This window comes from Camelina sativa, chromosome 9 (genome assembly GCF_000633955.1).
Source record: "Camelina sativa cultivar DH55 chromosome 9, Cs, whole genome shotgun sequence".
In the NCBI taxonomy this organism is placed as follows: domain Eukaryota; kingdom Viridiplantae; phylum Streptophyta; class Magnoliopsida; order Brassicales; family Brassicaceae; genus Camelina; species Camelina sativa.
Genome location: NC_025693.1, coordinates 28049813 through 28072131, shown reverse-complemented (window position 1 = coordinate 28072131; position 22319 = coordinate 28049813). Strand labels below are relative to the sequence as shown.

Genomic DNA, 22319 nt, shown 5'->3' with positions numbered 1-22319 from the left:
TAATTTTATGTAAACTTGACTAAATTGGGTTTAGTACAATAATGGTCACATGGATTGTGTTTCTATGTCACGTATGAGTATTTTGGTATTTTAGGTTGTCTTCAAGAGTAGAGTTACGTTACGTAACAGAGAATGTTCATACATGATGTGTTTCCAAGTAATTTTACACGAAAAAAGTCATTGTTGGTGTTTTGTATATTGTTAAATAATTAGTAGTATTTGCTTTTGGACGTTGGCTTTTAAGACTTTGAATTTTACTAGCATAACTTGCGGTTAAGGGTATGGGATCTCAAGACTTTTTTAGACTCTTCCTTAGTGACGGCAAATATTTTCAAGACAGTGACGGAAACAAAACTCTTTTTTCTTTTGTTTTCTTTTGACGTCGGCAATTAAACAATTAAAGTGTTTACTCTAATGCCTTTATTTTCATATGAAACTATTTTTGGATATTTTAAAACTAACAAAGAACTATATAACAAAAAAGCTGATTACAATTTTTGTACCTAAAGCACTATGGGTGGGGTTTGGTATTTGACATACGTCTCTACTTTATATTTTAATCAAAAAGAAACAAACACAAGTGTATATCTTATATGAAAAGTTATCCCTTTTTCTAACATTAAACTAAGATCCTTAGCTCTAATTTTGTTTAATTTTCAATTCGTTATTGGTTTGGTTGTGATTCATGTTAACATGTTATTTGGTAGAGTCAAGATGGTTCAAATGCGTGAGGAAAGCATGTGAGAGGATCATGTGAGCCAAATTGTGTGAAATCTTTTCTTTATTAGGGATGCAACGTTCTTGCTCTCTGTGACAAAATAAACCCATAACGTGGTACTTATTTTTCCATATTAATATTTTGAAAAGGGCCTATATATATTTCTCAATTTCTTTTGTTATCTTTTCTTTTTCGGCTGAATTTTATTAATAAACTTATAAACACAAAAAAATACTACAAGTTAAGATTACAAGACGCGACAAGTAATATTCTCGCGGTGCTTAGGCGACGGACTATTGAATGTTCCCGCGGTCTTTACTCTTTAGTTCAAAAGAGGAAAACAAGCCTCAAAAAACGAGGAGACATATTACAATCAAACACAAATACACAAATCTAAGAAAAAGCAAAAATCTTAAGAGAAACTGAAATCTAAACCCTATAATTAAACAATGGCACGAGAGACTCTCACAAAGCTTTCTATAGAACCATTAAACATCGGAAGTACCACCATAGCCGGATAGACCTCACACTGAAGCCAAACCAAAAGCAAACCGACAAGGAGAAAAGAAGATACCAACACGACCAAAACACACAAATACAACTCCCATATCCTCACCAGCCAGACGGAGAGAGCATGAAACCCTAGAGTCAAACAAAAAACTTTGATATCAATATCTACGCGAAAGCGAAGGCGATAGAGTTATATAGGCGAAGGCGACATCACGATTATATGAATTAGTTAATGATCATGTATGAATATTAGATGATAGTTGATCCATAGACTTGAGTCAAGTGACTTGACTAGTCGAATAAAACGGCAAGATTACGATGATTTGTTATTATATTGTTTCCTTTCCGTATGAACTGGGCTTTCATAAAATTTTCAGTATATATTCTATAGTTTATTATATTCTATATTCTATAATTTTCAGTATATATTCTATAGTATATATTCTATAGTGAAATTTAAAATCTGAAACTTAACACAAAATCCACAATACACGCAAACGCAAAAAAAACTTTTGAGCAAAATATTTCATTGTTTACGAGGTCTGGCTGCCGACATTGTTGTCAAATTGTATTCGATGCAATTTGAAATTGATTTTATCATTGAATACGCGTTAGTCTATGAACGAAGGCCCATTATAAAACTAGCCCTTTTGTTTGTTTTTGGCCCTTTTGAATACCCGTTAGTCTAAGGTCCGGGGGAATGTTTGTAACACTAACAAGTAAACAGTACACAAAAGGTCAAAGTTCTACAAAAAAAAAAAAGTCAAAGTTCTAAGCCAATAAGAGAAAAGGGTTTACAGAACCAGAGAGAGAGAACCAAAAACCAAAAATCAAACCATAAACCCTAATTTTCGAAAATGACCATTTTACCCAAACCTATCCTTGACGGTAACACCGAATTTGCCGGCGACGATCAACGTAGTCGCCATCCCGAGAAACATCCCATGCTCCACANCTAATTTTCGAAAATGACCCTTTTACCCAAACCTATCCTTGACGGTAACACCGAATTTTCCGGCGACGATCAACGTAGTCGCCATCCCCAGAAACATCCCGTGCTCCACTACTCCGGGAAACCTCAGTATCTCCTTACTCGCCGCCTCTAAATCTCCGATATCTCTCTCCAAATACAAATCCACCACGTAATTCCCATTATCCGTCACAGCCGGCGCCGCATCTCCGCCACTCTTCTTCATCCTAAGCTTCGCTTTACATCCCGCTTCCTTAAAAAGCTCCTCGAGTTTCCCCCTTGTGAAATCGCAGCAAAACGGAACAACCTCCACCGGTACGGCGAGTCCGCTTCCTCCGATGTACTTGACGAGCTTCGATTCGTCGACAATCACAACGAACTTTTTAGACGCTCCTTCAATCATCTTCTCCCTAAGCAACGATCCGCCGCGTCCTTTCACCAGATTCAGAGCAGGATCGACTTCGTCGGCGCCGTCGATCGATAGATCTACGATTGGGTGCGAATCTAGATCGGATAACGGAATCCCCAGTGAAACCGCCTGCTCGTGAGTTGTGGTTGAAGTAGGGATTCCGATTATATCCTTTAGTTTTCCTTCACGGAGAAGCTCGCTGATACGAGCCACGGCGTATTTAGCGGTTGAGCCAGTCCCGAGACCGATGACCATTCCAGATTCGACGAATTCGACGGCCTTGTATCCGGCGATTCTTTTGAGCTCTTCTTGCGTGAGGTTTGAGAGAGGCGGCGAGTCGACGACGGCGGGTTCCTCGGTGACCGTGACATTGGGATCGAACGCGGAACCCATTTTTGTACACTACTTTGTTTGTGTGATTCGAATGCACAAATCTGTGAAGACTCTTATAAAGACTCTTAAAAAGAAGAATCGTATTTGACGGTTCTTATTTTTAATAGATATGGAAATTTCTGACTTTATGTAAAAGGTATCTTAAGTATTTGAATTTGATTTTTACACATGTTAATTAGCTATAGTTAAGGTAATTAATATCTTGCAAATCACACAATGTAATCGGATCTTGATAAAATAATTAATACTAGTACTACTATGAGATTCACATTGCAAGAAAATAACACGTTTTCCGATAAGGTGCACGCATATTCCAATCCCACCATGAGCATCTCTCTCGACAGCAGCCTTTCCCCACCATTGGATATGATGACGGTCCTCCGTATCTTTTGATTTCTTTTGTTCTTACATTATACTAGTAATACTATAACAAATGTCACTGTTCCGTGTATGCATATCTCATCTAATAGACTAAAGCCATGTGAATACGATGATGCTCTAATTCAAAGATGATGATTTACGCCAGGAATTAAGATCATGCAAGTGCACGGTTCATGCCTTTTTTGGTACAAAAACTTCTTAAACATTGAATTTATCAGACAATCATCAAAAAGAGTTTATTATTCACCAACACACAATGTATATTTGATACCATCACATTCTTACAAACAGGGTTGAATTGTTTTTGTTTTTTTTTTATACTTTGATTTATGGCATACCTTGGACAGTGTTATCAACGGTGAGTTTGAAGAAGATGACAATATAGAACGTAAGAGACAACAGAGCAAAAATGTGCTGCCAAAATAGAAGCGCCGAAGCCTCTCTCACCGCGTAACCTCGTAGACTCGCGATGGCTCCAAGTAAAATAGCACTAGGAGTCGAATACTGCAATAGAAGTACAAACTTGAACATTGGATCTGCTGAAGAAATGAGACCAAATTTATCAGCTGACATTACAACCCCTATTCCAACTAAAGGAAGCACCAGGAGTCTTGCAACAGTTATCCCGATCGTTGTACGTAACCCAAGAGTTGATTCTTTTGGTCCTTCAGAGAGCATACCACCAAGGACAAGCATCACAGATGGAACCATCGCGCTCGCCATTATATTCAAACTATCTGTGATGAAAGAAAGTGGAGCATCGTATCCAAAGACAACACTCTTCAGCTGAGGCACTGATCCGATGATGATCGCTAATAGAGATGCGATGGTTGGAGGTTGGAGTATGTGTTTGACTGGAGTCTGTTCAGCGACAACTCTTATTCTCCTCATTACTCTCGGCTCAGCCAAACACTGAAGAGACCTAGGGCTAGGACTCTCGCCTCCCGTTTCTCCCGCGAAACTAATTTCAGGCAAAGAAGCCTGTGAGACACTAGATATGCTGTTGAAGACCCTGGCAATGAAAGGAGTTTTACAGTGTTCTGTCTCTTTGTCCTCAATCCCTGGCCATTCAGCTTCAACCAGAAGAGGCCTACTAACATCATGATTCTCCACATTAATCTCCTCTATCTCAACTCCTTCTTCCTCAACAACCTCATAATACTCCAAAGGCGGTTCCATCATGTGATACACAACAGTATACACAAGTATCACAGCAACCCATTGCGCAAACGATACATATGAAACCCCTCTCGAGTGACAATTCGGTCCAAAAGGGTTGCTCTTTGTGTGACACACCGAGCTAACAATAGCTAACAAGAGATTCCCAGTATTTCCAAAAGCAGTCATAACAATAGTAAACCTAGTGAACTCTGGAGGAGGTCGACATATAAGGACAACCAAGTATCCTATGAAGGAACCTATGACCGCACTGAGTAACACATTGACCGGTATAAACCACCAACGAACAATGTTATCTAAGGTAATGCTTTCACCAAGCTCAGTAAAGATCAAACAAGGCAAGAACAATGCAAACACAAGCTTGCTCAATAGCCTAAACGTGGCTCTAGGGACTAATTGAGTCTTGGGATGAGCAAGAAGCAGACCTATTACTGTTAAACAGATAAGCTTCATCAAAGGCACAATACCACTGAGAATATCCTTAGCCCTAGTATTAACATTTCCCCCGGATGATAATTCACTGGAGAAACCTGACATCTTGATCTCACTCTGAAGTCAACGATTGAAACAAAAAAAAAAACAGAACAAGATGACCAAACTTGGGATTAAACTAAAAACCCAAGAAAATGTTGAGATACAGTAGTGAGGATTTTGAATCAGGACCTAAAAACTAAAAATCAAGATTCAAGAAGATGTTTAGGAAGGGTTAAAATCATACGACAGTAGTACACCTGGAGCTTCTTCACATGGAACTTGTCACTGAGGAAGACGACAAGATTGCTAGAACAGATAGATGCACCATATGATTGCAATAATTTTGTTTTCTTGAAGTTTCTTCTTGTCTTCTTGATTTGGATATTTTATTTTCTTTATCACATCGGAACTCTGAAGAAGAGAAGAAGATAAACCTCTGTGTCAAAGATGAGTCATTGGGCTAGCGACAACACAAGACAAAAAAACAAAGCCCAATACTAGACGTCTAGACCCATTAACCTCTACAGCTGTTTGATAATCGGTTATCTAATTGTTTAAAATCCGGACCGTATGATCGTACCGCGGTACTTAAAACACGGAAGAAAAGGGAACGCTTGGCTTGTGTTAAAAACCCACGTGGGGAATAAAATAGCTGCCACAAACCAAAACAGGTCCACGTAGAATCTACTGACACGCGTTCGTATATAACTGGTTACGAAGATTAAAAAGCATATACCGGCGGGTATCGGATCCAAAATTTTCTGATCCCCCGGTTTCGAAACTTCTCTTGCCCTAAAAATCAGCAAAAACCCTACGTGAACAGCGAGACGACACTTCTGGCTGGGTCCTCCGCTGTTTCGGGTTTCGCAATCGAGTTGATTTTTCGATCTTCGTCTTCTTGATGAATGATGGATTCGCCTTGAATCAAAATCGTTGATCGATTCTGTCCTCCGAAAGATGTCGAATCACTCCAATGATGAGCCTAGTACTGCTCCGAAGACAGATCAATGGTATGATCTTGTCTTGGGTTCCTCTGCTAAAGATGAAACTTCCCATAAATTCTGCACTTTGCGATGTGAGTTTCCCCAATTTTGCGATTAAGATGTTCAATTTAGTTATTTCTATAGGAAAGATTTGATCTTTTTTTTTTTTTTGTAATTGCAGATGAATTCAAACCGGCTTCTATTGACAAGACCAGGTCAGGGACTTTACACAAGAAGAAGGATAACAGAGTCTCAGTTGAGTTTCAGAATAACCAACCTGGTAGACCCAAGGTTACGTTTGAAGGTAGCAGTGAGGATTACAAAGAAAACGATGCGGTTTTGTTTTTTGATGGGGAGAAGTTTCGTTTGGAGAGAATGCATCGGGCTGTGAAGCAGCTGCGGCATGTTAGGACACCTGGTGAGTCTGCTGTGTCTGTTGAGCATCGGTTATCTCCTGTTGGTCGCGCTGCTAGATCTCCGCAAGTGAATAGAAGTTTGCGTCCAGATGTGGCTGTGAGTTCCCAAAATGGGTCTTTTACTTGTTTTTGATTATTGGATCGTATTTGGTTGTGTTCAGGTTATGGATTTATTGAATGCTTGATGGTATAAAATGTTGCTACTATTGGTTTACGTTATTATTTTCTGTAATTTCTGCAGGTTGAGGTGGAAAGAATCGAAATTGGGAAGTCTGAGAACTCAGGTTTGAACTTTGTTGCAGCAATATTCTCAATATGATTTAGCGTCTCTAGTCCCTTCTTGTTGCTAGATATTTTTTTCGAAAATCGGATCAGAGGAATCTAGGATACACTGCATAAATTGAACAAAACTTAAGTCTTAAAACAAAACAAACTTAGACTCTTTCTCAACCAGCCACAGTTTGGCATATACATAAGAAACTAAAGTGTCTTCCAGAACAGATGTGCCTTACAAAGTAATTTTTATTAATCGTCATTGCCACTATGACTGCTTGGTTCTGTATAGTTTCAATAAAATTAATGGAGTCTAGGCAAGGAGTATTAGAGTTTTGATTCAAGTTTATATATTAACAGTAATTGCTATATCTGGTGTTTGCAAAATTTACTGTAAGAGCTTTTGTAGCAGTTTTAACACCTAACAGAAAAAGTGGTTGCAGTTGAACCTGCCGTAGCTGGAAACGTATCGGCTATCTCACCAGTTGAGGACAAGAACGATGATGGAGATGAGCGGATCGATCTGGTTGAAATATTCGGCTCATTCACACCAGAGAACGAGAATGTAGAGAAAGAGAATGCTGATGGTGGAGAATATGTGGAAAACTTAAACAAGCAGCTGAGCATCACGGAAGAAGAGATTGCAGATGTGGATGACGATAGCGGCGGTGAAGGAGAAAAGGGTCTTAACGCAGCAGAAGCACTTAGAGCACAAGTGAACCAGGAACAAAAGGGTCAAACCTCAAGCTCAAGCAGTAGCAGTGGAAGCAGCAGCGGAAGTGACAGCGATGGCCGAAGCAAAAGTGTAAGCAGCGGAAGCGGCAGTGGAGGCCAGAGTAGCAGCGGAAGCAGTAGCCGTGGAAGTGGAGGTAGTGACGATGAAGATGAAGTCAACTCCGTGTAACAAAAATACAACAACAACAGCTCCAACAACTTTGGTATCAAACAATATTTCCATATTTAAGACTTACTGTCTCAATAATTTTGGTTTGAAAGATCCAAAAGGGTAAAAATTTTCTGAAGTAGCAAAATATAAATCATAGATATGGTCCAGTTACTATTTCAGGCAGAATCTTGTGTCGTAGTATTAAAGTTGTCCTTGTCCACACTGTTCCAGTCTTTAATTAAAATTAATTAGTAAAGTAATAAATCTCTTACCTCGACTGGTTAACCACTCTAACACACCTCTCTTAACCTTTGTTCTCACTCGCTCTAGCAACCGCGTGACGAGCACGCTTATATCTTCATCAAGGAGCGTGGAATAGACGCGTTAAACGTTCAAGTGGTGTAAGGAAGATGGAAATTACTGTTAACAATGGAGTTTATTTCCCAACCGACTTGTTGTGTTGAGTCGGAAGATCGAAATTTGTACCTGAGAAAGAATCGTTGTCTTCTTCAGAGCCTCCAAAGTCCAAATCTTTTTTTTGGTTACGTATCTCAAACCCTAATCTTTTGTTCTCTCTCTCTCTCTCTCTCTCTAACTCTGATTCTTGAGATCTCGTTTAAGTCTGATCCCAATCTATGTTCGATCTCACTCTTCCCGAGATCTCATCTTCCTTATTATTATAAAAGATCCATATATGAGCTATAAACTCTCACAGATTTGATCTGTGAATCCGCGTATATGCTCAATCGGAGCCGGATTTGAAGGTGTGATTAAGGAGGAAGAAGGGAAGTTTAAATAAAAAAACAAAACAAACAATGGGAGCTGAAAAGAAATGGCTTTTCACTCTCTTCTCTGTAGTGTTCCTCTCAGTGTTCCTTCTCTTACTCTACTCAATCTCTGCTTTCACTTCTAAACCATTCCCTTCATCAATCCGTCACGGACCTCATTACCCACCTGCTTTTGCTTATTACATAACCGGTGGTCGTGGTGATAATGACCGGATCTTTAGGTTATTGCTCGCGGTTTATCATCCTAGGAACCGGTACCTTCTCCACCTCGGTGCTGAAGCTACTGATGCTGAGAGGCTAGCTCTTCTCTCTGATTTGAAATCTGTGCCTGCTGTGAATGCTTTTGGGAATGTTGATGTTTTGGGTAAAGTTGATCGTTTGTCTGATAATGGTGCTTCTAAGACTGCTGCTACTCTTCACGCTGTTTCTATTCTTCTTAAGCTTGATCGTACTTGGAATTGGTTTATTGAGCTTAGTGCCTTGGATTATCCTCTCATTACTCAAGATGGTATGTTTAAAATATTTTGTTTCTTTCTATTTATATCTGAAGACAATTTGCTTTAATTGGAGTAGGAGTCTTGGGTTTGTTGTGTGATTTCTTTGCGCTCTAGATCTTTGTTTTTACCAATCTTTGAGCTTGTTATTGTTTGGAATGTTCATGATCTACTCTCTTTTATATTTTTTTCTGGAAATAAAGTGGAAAATGTAATCACTTTAATTGATGATACTGATCTCTTTATGGCAAAATTTACCTGCTTTAGAACTTTATTGCTCCACTGCTTCTGTACTTGTCTTCATCTGACCTGGATCTCTAATGGAACATTTTTTTCCTCTCTCAGACTTGTCTCATGTGTTTGCCTCGGTGAACAGAAGCCTCAATTTCATTGATCATACTAGTGACCTTGCTTGGAAAGAGTAAGTAAAGCCAGTCTCTTGCAGTGTTTTTTATTATATCTGTTCCTTGGTGGGGATGATGATGATGATAATGGATCTTTTTGTAGATCACAGAGAATCAAGCCTATTGTTGTTGATCCAGCACTTTACTTAGCTAGAAGAACTCAGCTCTTCACAGCTACTGAGAAACGACCAACACCAGATGCTTTCAAAGTCTTTACAGGCAAATAGCTAATAATAATACTAGTTATAGCTAAGTTCCTTGTATGTATACAGTTTCATTCTAAACCAAATTGTGTGTTGCTGTTTTGGTGATATCACACTGCAGGCTCTCCTTGGATTGTACTAAGCAGATCTTTCCTAGAATACTGCATCTTCGGTTGGGACAATTTACCAAGAACCCTTCTCATGTATTTCAACAACGTCATTCTCTCAGAAGAATGCTACTTCCACACGGTGATATGCAACGCGCCAGAGTTCAGTAACACGACAGTCAACGGGGACTTACGGTACATGATATGGGACAGTCCACCAAAGATGGAACCACATTTCCTCAGCGTCTCTGATTTCGATCAAATGGCTCAAAGCGGAGCGGCTTTCGCCCGGCAGTTCAAGAAAGACGATCCAGTACTCGACATGGTCGATAGAGAGATACTAAAACGCGGACGTTACCGAGTCACACCTGGAGCTTGGTGCTCTAGCCACAGTAGCTGGTGGACAGATCCTTGCTCGGAATGGGGTGAAGTCAACATTGTCAAAGCTGGACCTCAAGCTAAGAAGCTAGACGAAACAATAACGAATTTTCTTGATGATTTGAATTCACAATCGAACCAATGCAAGTGATGAAGAGAAAAAAAGGTTTGGACTTTTGGAGTCATTTATAGGATACACGACACGAGAGATTACATTGTTTTCACTCTCTGTAAGGTTTAATTCTTTGGGCAACAACAAGAATCACAGTGGCTACTGTATCATCTATACGAGGAGAAGAGATTAAAGAAGAGACCTTTTTCTCTTTTCCCAGATTTTGTAATTCCTCTGTTTGTTCCTCTGTTGTATCTTTATATTGATGGTACTCGACCAAACTCGATTATTTCTTTAGGGTTAAGTAAAAATCTAAACTTTTTTTTTTCCTCCAATGGTCTTCTCTCGACTCTTCCACTTCGCCGGAGTGAATCTCTCTCGCCGTGTCTACTTCTTAAGAATCTCTTCTTCTTCTTCTTCTTCACCGAGCTTGACTCTCGCATCGATTCATAAAGCTTCAAACTTTACGCTTTACGGATCAATTCACGCTTCTTCTGTTCAAGCCCCTGATGATGTTACACAAGACGCCGATAAAATCTGCAAGACTCTGACCAAATTCTCAGATTCAAGCGTTGAAGTTTTACTAAACGAAGCTTCTGTTAAGCTTTCGCCGGGACTGATCGAAGAAGTACTGAAGAAGCTGAGCAACGCTGGGGTTTTAGCTTTGTCTGTATTCAAATGGGCAGAGAATCAAAAGGGTTTCAAGCATACTACTTCGAGCTACAACGCTTTAATCGAATCATTAGGTAAGATCAAGCAATTCAAACTAATTTGGAGTTTAGTAGACGATATGAAACAGAGGAAGCTTTTGAGTAAAGACACGTTTGCGTTAATCTCTAGACGTTACGCTAGAGCTAGGAAGGTTAAAGAAGCTATAAATGCGTTTCATAAGATGGAAGAGTATGGGTTTAAGATGGAATCAAGTGATTTCAATCGAATGCTTGATACTTTGAGCAAATCTAGAAACGTTGGGGATGCACAGAAGGTGTTCGATAAAATTAAAAAGAAAAGGTTTGAGCCTGATATTAAGTCGTATACTATTTTACTTGAAGGTTGGGGTCAGGAGTTGAATCTTTTGAGGGTTAATGAGGTTTACGGAGAGATGAGAGATGAAGGTTTTGAACCTGACGTTGTTACTTATGGTATCATTATCAATGCGCATTGCAAGGCGAAAAAGTATGATGAAGCTGTTAGGTTCTTTAATGAGATGGAACAGAGGAATTGTAAGCCAAGTCCTCACATTTTTTGTAGTTTGATCAATGGACTTGGCTCTGAGAGGAAGCTGAATGATGCTCTTGAGTTTTTCGAGAGATCAAAGAGTTCAGGGTATCCTCTTGAAGCTCCTACTTACAATGCACTAGTTGGAGCTTATTGCTGGTCACAGCGAATGGAAGATGCATTTAAAACCGTGGAAGAGATGAGGTTGAAAGGGATTGGTCCAAATGCTCGAACTTATGATATAATTCTTCATCATTTGACTCGTAAGCAGCGGACCAAAGAAGCCTATGAAGTTTACAAGAAGATGAGTTGTGAACCGACTGTGAGTACTTATGAGATCATGGTGAGGATGTTCTGCAACGAAGAGAGATTGGATATGGCGGTTAAAATTTGGGATGAGATGAAAGGAAAAGGTGTTCTTCCTGGAATGCATATGTTCTCGAGTTTGATTACAGCTATGTGCCATGAGAACAAGTTAGATGAAGCTTGTGAGTATTTTAATGAGATGTTGGATATGGGTATCAGGCCACCGGGACAAATGTTTAGCCGTCTTAAACAAACGCTTCTAGATGAAGGCCGTAAAGATAAAGTTGTGGATTTGGCTGTGAAGATGGATAGGCTGAGGAAAACACAACTTGTTGGCTGAAACGGGTTAATGGCTAGGTTTCTCTTCTTACTTATCTCTTGTACTGCATTTTGTTTTAGCTTTGGACTATTGAATTATTATGATCTATGAGATTTATCCAAAATTTCAGCGATCTAAGCAGTTAGAGATTGTTTCTCCCAGAGCAAAAGTACAGCTGTAGGAACCGTGATCAGGTGATTGTTGGTTGTTCAACACGCTCATAAACTGTTGTTACTATATATATCTCTATTATGTAGCTTCGTTACAATGTTTTATGCACTATGTTAGATTGTCAAGGTTGTTTTAGCACGAGTGACATGTCAATAGAGCATACGTTTGTTTAATCTCTATCAAATTGAGCAAAAGTATCCATCTGTACATGATGCAGTCACAAACTCACAATATTGAAAACACTACCAGAAGATGAGATGTTTTGGTGTATGAATTAAGTTCTGACAAATGACAAGTCTATGTTATTAAACCAACAAGAATGGTTCATTGGCGTACCAACGTCGTTGTCGCGTCCGGAAGCGAGTTGCTTGCCGGTTTATGAAGTCTTGAGAGATCGGCTCTCACCATGATAGGAGGTGGTAGATGTTACTTCGGTTTGGCCATGGGCATCCTTGGTAAATCTCATTCGTTGGTGCTTCAGAAGAAGGGTGTTTTGTTTTCTTTGTTCTACTGTTTCTTTTGAGGTTTTATTGCCGGTTACCTTTGTTTTTAGTTTAAGGTATCGTTTTCCTTCGTTTTTGGTTGTAGAATTTCTGTTTAGCAGTTCTATCTTTAGACTCTGGGGACATAAATGTTATCCGCCGGCTTACTGGTTCTAGGGACATCAATGTCATCCGCCGGCTTTAGCTTTGTATTTCACCTTTGGTTCCACAACAAGTAGATTAATAAAAATTCCGGTTGAAAAAAAAAAAAAAAACCAACAAGAATGGTCAAAGTAATTGATTGGGCTATATGATTTTTTTTTTTCTTTCCACAAACAGTTGATAATAGTAAAAAACAGTTGGTACTTGTTATTATTATTATTTTTATATTGTAAATGGAAGATGTGGACATGCATATACTTTGATCAATGCTTATGTAATTTCCTTGATTAGTAACCTTTAATCCAAAAGTGAGGCTATGCTAAATGCTATTGCGTGCTGTATTTAACGATTTATTAATCTTGAGATTTTGTGTCACTGACACTGATTATTTCAATGCAACCCATCTTAAGCATAATCTTTAGCGTAATGTTGCTTTTAAAATAATTAAATAAAACATTTTCGTGGGATATTTTTACTCAAAATCAAAATTTAATCGATAAATTGTGTTGAGACACACATTACTCTTGTGATACTAAAATAATTTTTTTTAATTATATAAAAAAATTAGCTGATGTTACACATATTGTAAAAAATAGTATATATTAAAATTGTAACTATTTTAATTAGCTTATTATTACAAGTAAAATTGTAATATACTTGTTGGGTTGAAAAAAACGTATCTCTCACCAGGAAATTTGAAAAAAAAAAAACTAGGAGTAGCTTAGAAGAGAAATATAGCAAAATATAACTTTGTAAAAGAAGAAAAAAGAAAAGAAAAAAAAGAAGTCTCCGAATATGATAATTGGGGTGTAAGAGAAGAAAATGCCAACGAAGTTTATAGGGTGGAAAGTATAAAGACAAAAATAAAAATATTAAGACAAATAATAAAAAAAGATGTGGAGGGGCTTATGACTTTAGTATTTCAAACTACATATAGACTTCATAAATAGTATGATTGAGTTGTCTACTTCGTAAAATCGGACCCCCACACAACCTATATTTTTCACATCGAATCATTGCCCCTTTATATTGCTACATTCCTTTCAATTTTTTAAAATTACTATTCCCTTCACTATTTCTTACCTAAAATCATAATAATTGAATGTCTGATTGTGTAGTTTATCTATAAAACCCTATTACTATCATTCATCCGGTCATGTACCTATCCACAAACTCCAAAGTAACAAAACAGTTAAACTAATTAGAAAGGCTCGTGTCGTTTTCACTTTTCAATACACGATTACACTTATGAATTATGCCATACACTATATATATATATATATATATATATGTATATATATATATATACAGACCGACATCATATAGCTATCTATAGGCATACAAAATTAATAATCATAAACTTAGTTGTGTGATCTATTATAGACCCTTATTTTAAACACAAAACCACAAGAAAAGCTTAGATGGTAAAAGAAGTATCGACACAACCATACTTGCCATTACCAACGCATTAACTTTGAAGCATGTGAATTGTGAGGTGAATCAGGTGATTGGGATGATAAACCTCTAATCCCGTGACATTGTATTATTATCATCGGTCCATCGGACATTGTTAAGTAAAGAAGAAATTATCTCTTTTAGAAAAGATTTTAACTACAGCCTTCTGTTTAATTAACTAATACAAAATATTACTAGAATTTATAAATAGGTCCGAGTCGTGTGAAGTAACCCAAAAATTGGCATCGTTGTTCACCGTGTGTATTTGGAGGATCACATCATTAGAGGGCCACATATACACCTCTCTAATAACACTTTATGAAAATATTAAACACATTTAGTTGTACTAAATCCTCGGCATAACACTTGTTGATTAAGTCACCAAATACTTTCTATAAATATGGTCGAGTCGTGTCCATAATATATGCATATCTATCTACGACTTTGGTCGTCTTTTCGTGAGAGTACGTACTTAGTTAGACATGGGAGCTCTTGATTCTCTCTCCGATTATATCTCCGACTACTTCCAAGTCTCCAAAAGAAGGAGGAAGCGTAAAGTCATGCAGGTTTATATATACAACGACTTCGTTTTGCAGCTATATACTCAAACTGCTTCTGAACTTCTTATTGTTTCTTAGTCTTTTGATTAATGAGTTTTTAGTGTTTTTCACTTTTTCTTGTATACAAACTTAGATTTTATTTTCCGTAAAACTTAAGAAAAACAAAAACCAAAGATCCAAAAAAATCTCAAAACGTTTGTTTACATCCATTTATATAGGACCTAATCAATTCTTCATATCGCTAATGAACTTCTTTTTTTTTTTTGTGTGGCAGACGGTGAATATAAAGGTGAAAATGGACTGTGATGGCTGCGAACGCAGAGTCAAGAACGCGGTTTCCTCCATGAAAGGTTCGAATATCTAGCTCGTAGTCTTTCTTTGTAAATTCTTGAATATTTTTTCTTAAAACCTCACTATACTTTCATGTATACTAACAACAACCCATTTTTCAAAAAAAATCAGGGGCGAAAGCCGTGGAGGTGAATAGAAAGATACACAAAGTGACGGTGAGTGGGTACGTGGAACCGAAGAAGGTCTTAAAGAGAGTCGAGAGGACAGGTAAAAAGGCCGAGATATGGCCGTACGTTCCATACAACGTGGTTGCATATCCATACGCAGTCGGAACTTACGACAAAAAAGCGCCGGCCGGTTTTGTTAGGAAGTCTGAGCAGTCCCAGTTGCAGCCTTTGCCGGGAGCTCCAGACGACAACTTCATATCAATATTTAGCGACGAGAATCCCAACGCTTGCACCGTTATGTAATAAAATAATAAATTATATGAGTATCCACCGCACGTAACGTTGTCTCAAGCAATTTGGCTTTCTTTTTTTTTTTTCTTTTTTTTTTTGGTATGTGTATGTACCTACGTAGGGGAAGAACCAAACCAGTCATTTCACTTGTGTAACATTTTTAAAATAATTTAGTGGAATATGTATAATCAATGTGTTTTATATATTTTCGGATGATTTTATTTGTTTTACAAATGTGTAAATTATATTATTGGATATTAAAGTTTATTAGTTTTAGTAAAATTTCCCATAAAATAAAATAAAATAACGAAATAAGCGGTTTATTCGGGTAGGATTTATACTAAAAATTAAGAAGCTAATGTACGTTTGAGTTTAATTGGTTTTGTGGAGGCAAGCTGGTCAGAGAAGTGTGTTGTGTGACTTGGTTTTGTACTAATCCCTGCTACAACTGAAACCCATACATAGGGATGTTAATATGGGTCAGACAAACCCATTTATTAAATGGGTATGTTGAACTAAAATAACCCCATTTAAACCCATTTATGAGGAAAAATTAAATGGGGTTAAATGGTTTTCCCCATTTAGTCCCATTAATTATATGGGTTTTATCATAAATAAATAGGTATCCATTTAGACCCATTTATGTTGATATTTTTATTAAATACTTATCATATAAATATTATATTTTTTTGCAAAAATTTTAAAATCACATTTTCTTGCAAAAAACAGAAAATTATATTTTTCTCAAAACTGTGTTTTCCCGCCAAATTCATAAAAATGCGTTTTCCTACCAAAACCGCAAAAAAAAATTTCCCGCTAAAACCGCAAAACGTGTTTTCCCGCCAAAACCGCAAAACGTGTTTTCCCGCTAAAACCGCAAAACGTGTTTTCCCGCCAAAACCGCAAAAACGTGTTTTCCCGCCAAAACCGCAAAAACGTGTTTTCCCGTCAAAACCGCAAAAACGTATTTTCCCGCCAAAACCGCAAAAATGTGTTTTCCTGCTAAAAACGCAAAAACGTGTTTCCCGCTAAAAATGTGTTTTCCCGTCAAAACCGCAAAAACGTGTTTTCCCGCTAAAACCGCAAAAACATGTTTCCCGCCAAAACAGCAAAAATGTTTTTCCGGTGAGAACTTTTATATTCAACTTTTATATTCTATGTATGGGCCATACATCATCACAGAATACAATATCCAACTTTTATATTCTATTACGTATTATCTGACACGTCGAAGATCCAAATTCAGCGATTAACTAGATTTCTTCGGAAATATATAAATGGTTCCTCCATCAAAGTAGATACGTTGCTGACGATGTAGTTGGGTAACTCGACAATTTGTAATAAACTAATACAAGATATTTGTATATACTCCCATAGCTTTGTTAAAAAATGACACGTGAGTACCGTAATTGTTGGAGTGTAACCGTAGCAAATCTTTCCGACCACCGGTGAGGAGACAAGTCTTTTGTTAAATGAAATTAGAAATTTTGTTAAAAAATTGTTCCTCCATATAAGTAGATATACGACTACTTTATTACACAGTTTTGTTTGTTTGTTTTTTGTTTTTCTTCTTTATTACTATTTTTAGTATGTTTGTTACATTCCCGGATGAATCAGCATTGTAATATATTATTCTTCGAATCAATTTGTGGCACCATGAACATATGACATATCCAATCTTTATAGTCAGGCTGTAATAGATTTTTGTTGTTGACAACTTGATGTGTATCATAAACTTACTAGTCCGTACCAAAAACGTAAAAATAGTTTATTGCTATGTCATAACAAAATAACCAGTTGGGAATAGTAAAATACCTCACGAAACACAAACACCTGTTCAATCCTTAGAATGAGCGATCTTTAAATAAAATCCCATGAAGCTTATTTAACTTTCAATTATTATTATTATTAGTATGGTGCTGCCTAGGATGAGATGACATTTAAGTACCCTAGCTGTTGATATTTCTAATCAACTGTTTGGGACTAAATTGGAATGACTGATTATTAAATTATGACTTAACAGTTAACACAACTTGAACAAAATAAAAGAAGGGTATGTAAGATTTGAACTTGTGAAAAGGACGCAAACAATACAAATGGAGAGACGAGAAAAGGCACACGAAGCGCAAAACGCAAAACGCGCCGAGGTGGGGACTTGCGTTGCTCGTTGTTTGATGGTGACAACCGCAATTTTAGCTATATGGGAGATGAGACATCGACGGCTCTCAGTCATTTTTGAAAGTATGAGAACTTGTGATCTAATCAATGTAACAAAGGTTTCTTTTAAACTTCTCTTTGATTGATAGAAAATCTGTTTACAAGTTTGTTCTAAACAATTTTCTAATCTCTCAAGACTCTTCTAAAAGAACCCTCACGCTCTCTCTCTAAGTTCTTAGCTCTTCTTATTTCTTAAAGACTAAAACTTAGAAGCTAGGTTAACTTTTCCTTGTTTGTGCTAAGACTTACAATTAGCCTTTGCACCCTATTTATAGAACTAAGACTTCTCCTATTCTAAACCTAATAGGATTTGGACAATTTCCTTTTTCTTTATGATATAGGAAATTTCCCTCTTTATGTTTACATTCCTATTGTAAACATGAAACTCTTTGTTCTTCTAGAAGCTTCTCGCACCTTCTATTCTTGTATAATTCTTTTAGCTTGTTAAACACCGACATAATCTTCCTGATGTTCTGTTCTTGAATCTGTACTCTGTTCTTCTGAAGTAGTTCATCCTTTGAACACATGTTACATCTTCAATCTCCCCCTTTTTAACTTTGTGTTTCTCAAGCATAATAAATTTTGGCTTAGAGGAAAGAAAAACAACAGCTTAAAACCATAGTCAACTGTTCATAACATAAACCCCATCCGAACATTAAGCCATAGTCAAACAACCAAACAAAATGAACCAAAATGATCTCCGTCACAAAAAACAAACTTCCAAAGTCGTAGTACAAAACACAAAGCTCAGTTTAAAGCTCCCCCAGAATTTCATACCAGCTAAAAAAAAAAACCCCCAAAATTTCAGACCAATCAGCAGCTTCTTCTCCATCTCCCCCTGCTTGAGAATACAACAGTTAAAAACAACTCAAATCAACTTGGAAAGTGGATGATTCTGTATGAGCCTCTGTACTACGTCCGTAAGCCTCTGTAAAGCTTGTGCTGTATCGACCAAAGCCCCATAGGAACTCTCCTCATCGTCTTGACCAAACTGTGGTACACGAATGCTACCCAACTGAATCACCTCTGAAGTTGATGAAGATCCATCATTCATTTGGCTGTGATCTAGTGAAGGGTCTGCGCTCATAGGAAGCAAATTATGTTTAACCGCATAAGCACGCCCAGTCCTAACACATGGAGTATAAAACTCAACAGCCACTTTTTCCTCCGAATCTGACAACACAAGCGGACCTTTTTTGAACCTTAAGAGTTTCGAAAATGGTTCTAGGAAAAATTACATACCGAGAAACATCACTCCAACTTATCTTCATAATCTGTTTATAGATGAGTTGTCCGAGATCAAACCGAATTCCTTTGACAATCTTATACACAATTCGAGCACGATAAACTGAAATATGATCTCGATGAGCCGAAGGAACCCAATTATAACCTGCTAACATGAAAAGAGCTGCAACATCTCCTGGTAGATTCCTAACCCTCAACTGATTCCATGGCAACTTGTCTCGACCACTCAGAACTTTTGCAAGTTCATTCTTACTTAATTTTTCAACAGCTGCATCTGCTAGCATCTCATCTTCAGTCAATGATGCAAGATTAAGTGCCTCATTGATAACGCTAGGAGAAAACTCATACCAGTGACCTCTAACAAGAATTTCACTCTTAGTTTTTTCTTTTGGCAGATTAGCAAAAAACTCACAAACCACTTCTTTACTAAAGACAGGCAAATCTTGTACCGCAAAATGCAACCCTAGATCCATAATCTTATGAACAATCCCAAGTTTATCCTGTAGAGAAAAATCCATTTCTCTTTCTTTTGTAACATCTCGAGAAAAAATGTCTGCATACCTTGCTTGAGCTTCCTTGGACACAAAAACATCAGACCGAAACTCTCCTTTTGTTCTAACACTCTTCACCTTTGTTTTTGCAGATTTAGATCGCTTGGCAACAGAGGTAGATCCTTGCTTCATCTTCCGCTTTTTACCCGTGTGACATGCACTCTGTTTTTGCACAGAGACTTCCTCAAACCCGAAATCCTCAGAATCCGAAGCAACTTGTTTTCCCTTATCTTGAACTTCTTCTTCCTCATGATTGGAGACTTCTTTATCATCAAGCCCTTGTTCCGATTTGCTCTCTGTGGAATCTTCACCTTCGTCCAAATCAACTTGAGTACCACCACCAGATCCAACATAAATTTGATCCTCATCACTACTCGAGTCATCAACTAGGTGTGGGCGATTAAAAACACCATCATCTTGAATCACCTTTGATTTCTTGCCTCCTCTCACCAAACCTTGTCGAGTTGCTCTCACCATCTTCTCTTGAAAATTTTTGTCAATCGCTCGATACAACCAAAGAAAAAACACACACAAGATTTTTTTTTTCTTCTTTTCGATACACCCGATGACAACCACCAAACCTCTTTTTAAAATAAAACCCAAATAAACCGTAAAAATAGAATTGGTTTACTTAAATATTTATTTCCAAAAACCAGAATCCTTTATACCTTTTTTTTTCCCGACTAGCTTCGACTCAGAATCACATCTCACACACACCAATTGAGTTCCTCAATGTTGCAAATCGATTAAAATCTAAAGCTTTTGTGAATATATCAGCTAACTGATCTTCAGTATCAACATGATCAATCTGAACTTGCTTTTTCTCAACCAATTCTCTGATAAAATGATGTCTTACATCAATGTGCTTGGTTCTTGAGTGTTGGACTGGGTTCTTAGAAATATCAATTGCACTTTTATTGTCACAATACACTTGTAAAATTCCTGAATCCATACCATAATCTGCTGACATCTGTTTCATCCATAACAACTGAGTACAACAACTTCCCATTGCTATATACTCTGATTCAGCTGTAGATATAGACACTGAATTTTGTTTCTTGCTTAACCATGCTATGAGATTATTACCCAAAAAGAAACATCCTCCACTAGTACTCTTTCGATCTGTCACACTTCCTGCATAATCAACATCACAATACCCAACTAAACCCTGATTAGAGCCTTTAGAATACCAAATTCCAAAATCAACAGTCCCTCTTACATATTTAATGATCCGCTTGACTGCTTCTAGATGTGATTGTTTTGGATTCGACTGATATCTTGCACACATTCCAACACTGAAACTCAAATCTGGTCTACTAGCAGTGAGATATAACAAACTTCCTATCATTCGCCTGTACTGCTTGACATCTACTTCCTTTCCATCAATGTCCTTTGACAATTTCAGAGATGTGCTCATAGGTATCTTGGCTTCTTTACACTTATCCATCTGAAATTTCTTCAGAAGCTGCCTTGCATAAGTACTTTGTGAAATGAACGTTCCTTGATCAGACTGAGTAATTTGTAGTCCCAAAAAGTACTTGAGTTCGCCAACCATACTCATCTCGAATTCTTGTGTCATGTTACCCACAAAAGCATCCACTAGCTTCTTAGATGTACTACCAAAAATAATATCATCAACATAAATCTGAACCATCATGATATCATCATCTTGTTCTAAGACAAACAAGGTCTTGTCAACACTTCCTCTAGCATAACCTTTCTCCATAAGAAAACTAGTTAGCCTTTCATACCAAGCCCTTGGAGCTTGCTTTAACCCATAAAGAGCTTTCTTCAATTTATAAACATAATCTGGCTTGATAGGATCCTCAAACCCTTTGGGTTGTTCAACATAAACTTCCTCCTGTAAAATCCCATTCAAAAAAGCACTCTTGACATCCATCTGAAAAACCTTAAAGTTTAGGATACAGGCCATTCCTAGAAACAACCTAATTGACTCTAGTCTTGCAACTGGTGCGAAGGTTTCTTCAAAGTCTATCCCTTCAATTTGTGTATATCCTTGTGCTACCAATCTAGCCTTATTGCGAACCACAACACCACTTTCATCAATTTTATTCTTGAAAATCCATTTGGTACCAATGATATTCACATCTATTGGTCTTCGCACTAGCTCCCACACATCATTCCGTTCGAACTGTTCAAGCTCTTCTTCCATAGCAATAATCCAAAAATCATCTTGAACAGCTTCTACATGATTCTTTGGTTCAATCATCGACACACAACACTCATAGAACACTGTCTCCAAAACTGTAAAGTAACTTGTCATCTTTTGGAAATCGATTTTAACTCCTCTAGTCTTCATCTTTTCATTCAAATCTCCAATAACATCAGATGCTGAATGATTTTTGTGAACAAGTTGTAATCCTTCTGGTTTTGAAACAGGCACTTCTACCTCAGATTTATCATATCGTGTCTTAGTTGCAACTACTGGTTCTGTATCACTATCTGAATCATCATCATTGCCCACAGAACCAGACCTGTCATCAAACACAACATTAACTGATTCCATTATGACACCAGTCCGTTTGTTATAAACCCTGAATGCGGTACTACTCTCTGCATATCCAAGAAACATGCCTTCATCACTTCTAGAATCGAATTTCCCGAGATAATCTTTATCATTCAAGATATAACACTTGCAGCCGAACACATGAAAGTAACTCAGATTCGGCGTCTTGCCCTTCCATAACTCATATGGTGTCTTAGTCGTGTTTCTTCTTACATAAACTCTGTTAATTATATAACATGCAGTATTTAAAGCTTCAGCCCAGAATTTTTTAGGAACCTG

At 37.5% G+C, this 22319-nt stretch overlaps 6 protein-coding genes across 9 annotated transcripts; 4 read left to right on the top strand and 2 right to left on the bottom strand.

Moving 5' to 3' along the window:
* LOC104712676 (probable ribose-5-phosphate isomerase 1) lies at positions 1909 to 3220 on the bottom strand. 2 transcript variants are annotated; one of them, XM_019229720.1, is made up of 2 exons: positions 2294 to 3220; positions 1909 to 2182 (listed from the first exon to the last, which is right to left on the bottom strand). In XM_019229720.1, exons 1-2 carry the CDS (start codon positions 2998 to 3000, stop codon positions 2095 to 2097), a joined length of 795 nt encoding a protein of 264 aa, XP_019085265.1. In that variant the 5' UTR covers positions 3001 to 3220; the 3' UTR covers positions 1909 to 2094. The 2 variants fall into 2 exon arrangements, with proteins under 2 accessions (XP_019085265.1, XP_010427927.1); XM_010429625.2 differs by lacking the exon at positions 1909 to 2182 and having other exon boundaries at positions 2190 to 3220.
* Positions 3604 to 5425, bottom strand: LOC104712675 (protein PIN-LIKES 2). The gene is made up of 2 exons (XM_019229412.1): positions 5279 to 5425; positions 3604 to 5109 (listed from the first exon to the last, which is right to left on the bottom strand). Exon 2 carries the CDS (start codon positions 5095 to 5097, stop codon positions 3709 to 3711), a length of 1389 nt encoding a protein of 462 aa, XP_019084957.1. The 5' UTR covers positions 5098 to 5109; positions 5279 to 5425; the 3' UTR covers positions 3604 to 3708.
* Positions 5779 to 7771, top strand: LOC104712674 (ELL-associated factor 2-like). Of its 2 annotated transcripts, none has more exons than XM_010429623.2 (4): positions 5779 to 6109; positions 6199 to 6530; positions 6675 to 6717; positions 7150 to 7771. In XM_010429623.2, exons 1-4 carry the CDS (start codon positions 5992 to 5994, stop codon positions 7608 to 7610), a joined length of 954 nt encoding a protein of 317 aa, XP_010427925.1. In that variant the 5' UTR covers positions 5779 to 5991; the 3' UTR covers positions 7611 to 7771. The 2 variants fall into 2 exon arrangements, with proteins under 2 accessions (XP_010427925.1, XP_010427924.1); XM_010429622.2 differs by having other exon boundaries at positions 7135 to 7771.
* LOC104712672 (beta-glucuronosyltransferase GlcAT14A-like) lies at positions 7969 to 10405 on the top strand. The gene is made up of 4 exons (XM_010429619.2): positions 7969 to 8888; positions 9220 to 9295; positions 9382 to 9497; positions 9603 to 10405. The coding sequence occupies exons 1-4, from the start codon at positions 8408 to 8410 to the stop codon at positions 10115 to 10117; spliced, it is 1188 nt and encodes a 395-aa protein (XP_010427921.1). The 5' UTR covers positions 7969 to 8407; the 3' UTR covers positions 10118 to 10405.
* LOC104712673 (pentatricopeptide repeat-containing protein At1g71060, mitochondrial-like) lies at positions 10402 to 12795 on the top strand. Of its 2 annotated transcripts, XR_755545.2 has the most exons (3): positions 10402 to 11959; positions 12052 to 12115; positions 12310 to 12795. XR_755545.2 is itself a non-coding variant. In XM_010429621.2 (2 exons), exon 1 carries the CDS (start codon positions 10413 to 10415, stop codon positions 11940 to 11942), a length of 1530 nt encoding a protein of 509 aa, XP_010427923.1. In that variant the 5' UTR covers positions 10402 to 10412; the 3' UTR covers positions 11943 to 11959; positions 12052 to 12285. The 2 variants fall into 2 exon arrangements, 1 of the variants encoding a protein (XP_010427923.1); XM_010429621.2 differs by lacking the exon at positions 12310 to 12795 and having other exon boundaries at positions 12052 to 12285.
* On the top strand, positions 14375 to 15701 carry LOC104712671 (heavy metal-associated isoprenylated plant protein 20-like). Its single transcript, XM_010429618.2, has 3 exons — positions 14375 to 14757; positions 15026 to 15101; positions 15214 to 15701. Exons 1-3 carry the CDS (start codon positions 14674 to 14676, stop codon positions 15510 to 15512), a joined length of 459 nt encoding a protein of 152 aa, XP_010427920.1. The 5' UTR covers positions 14375 to 14673; the 3' UTR covers positions 15513 to 15701.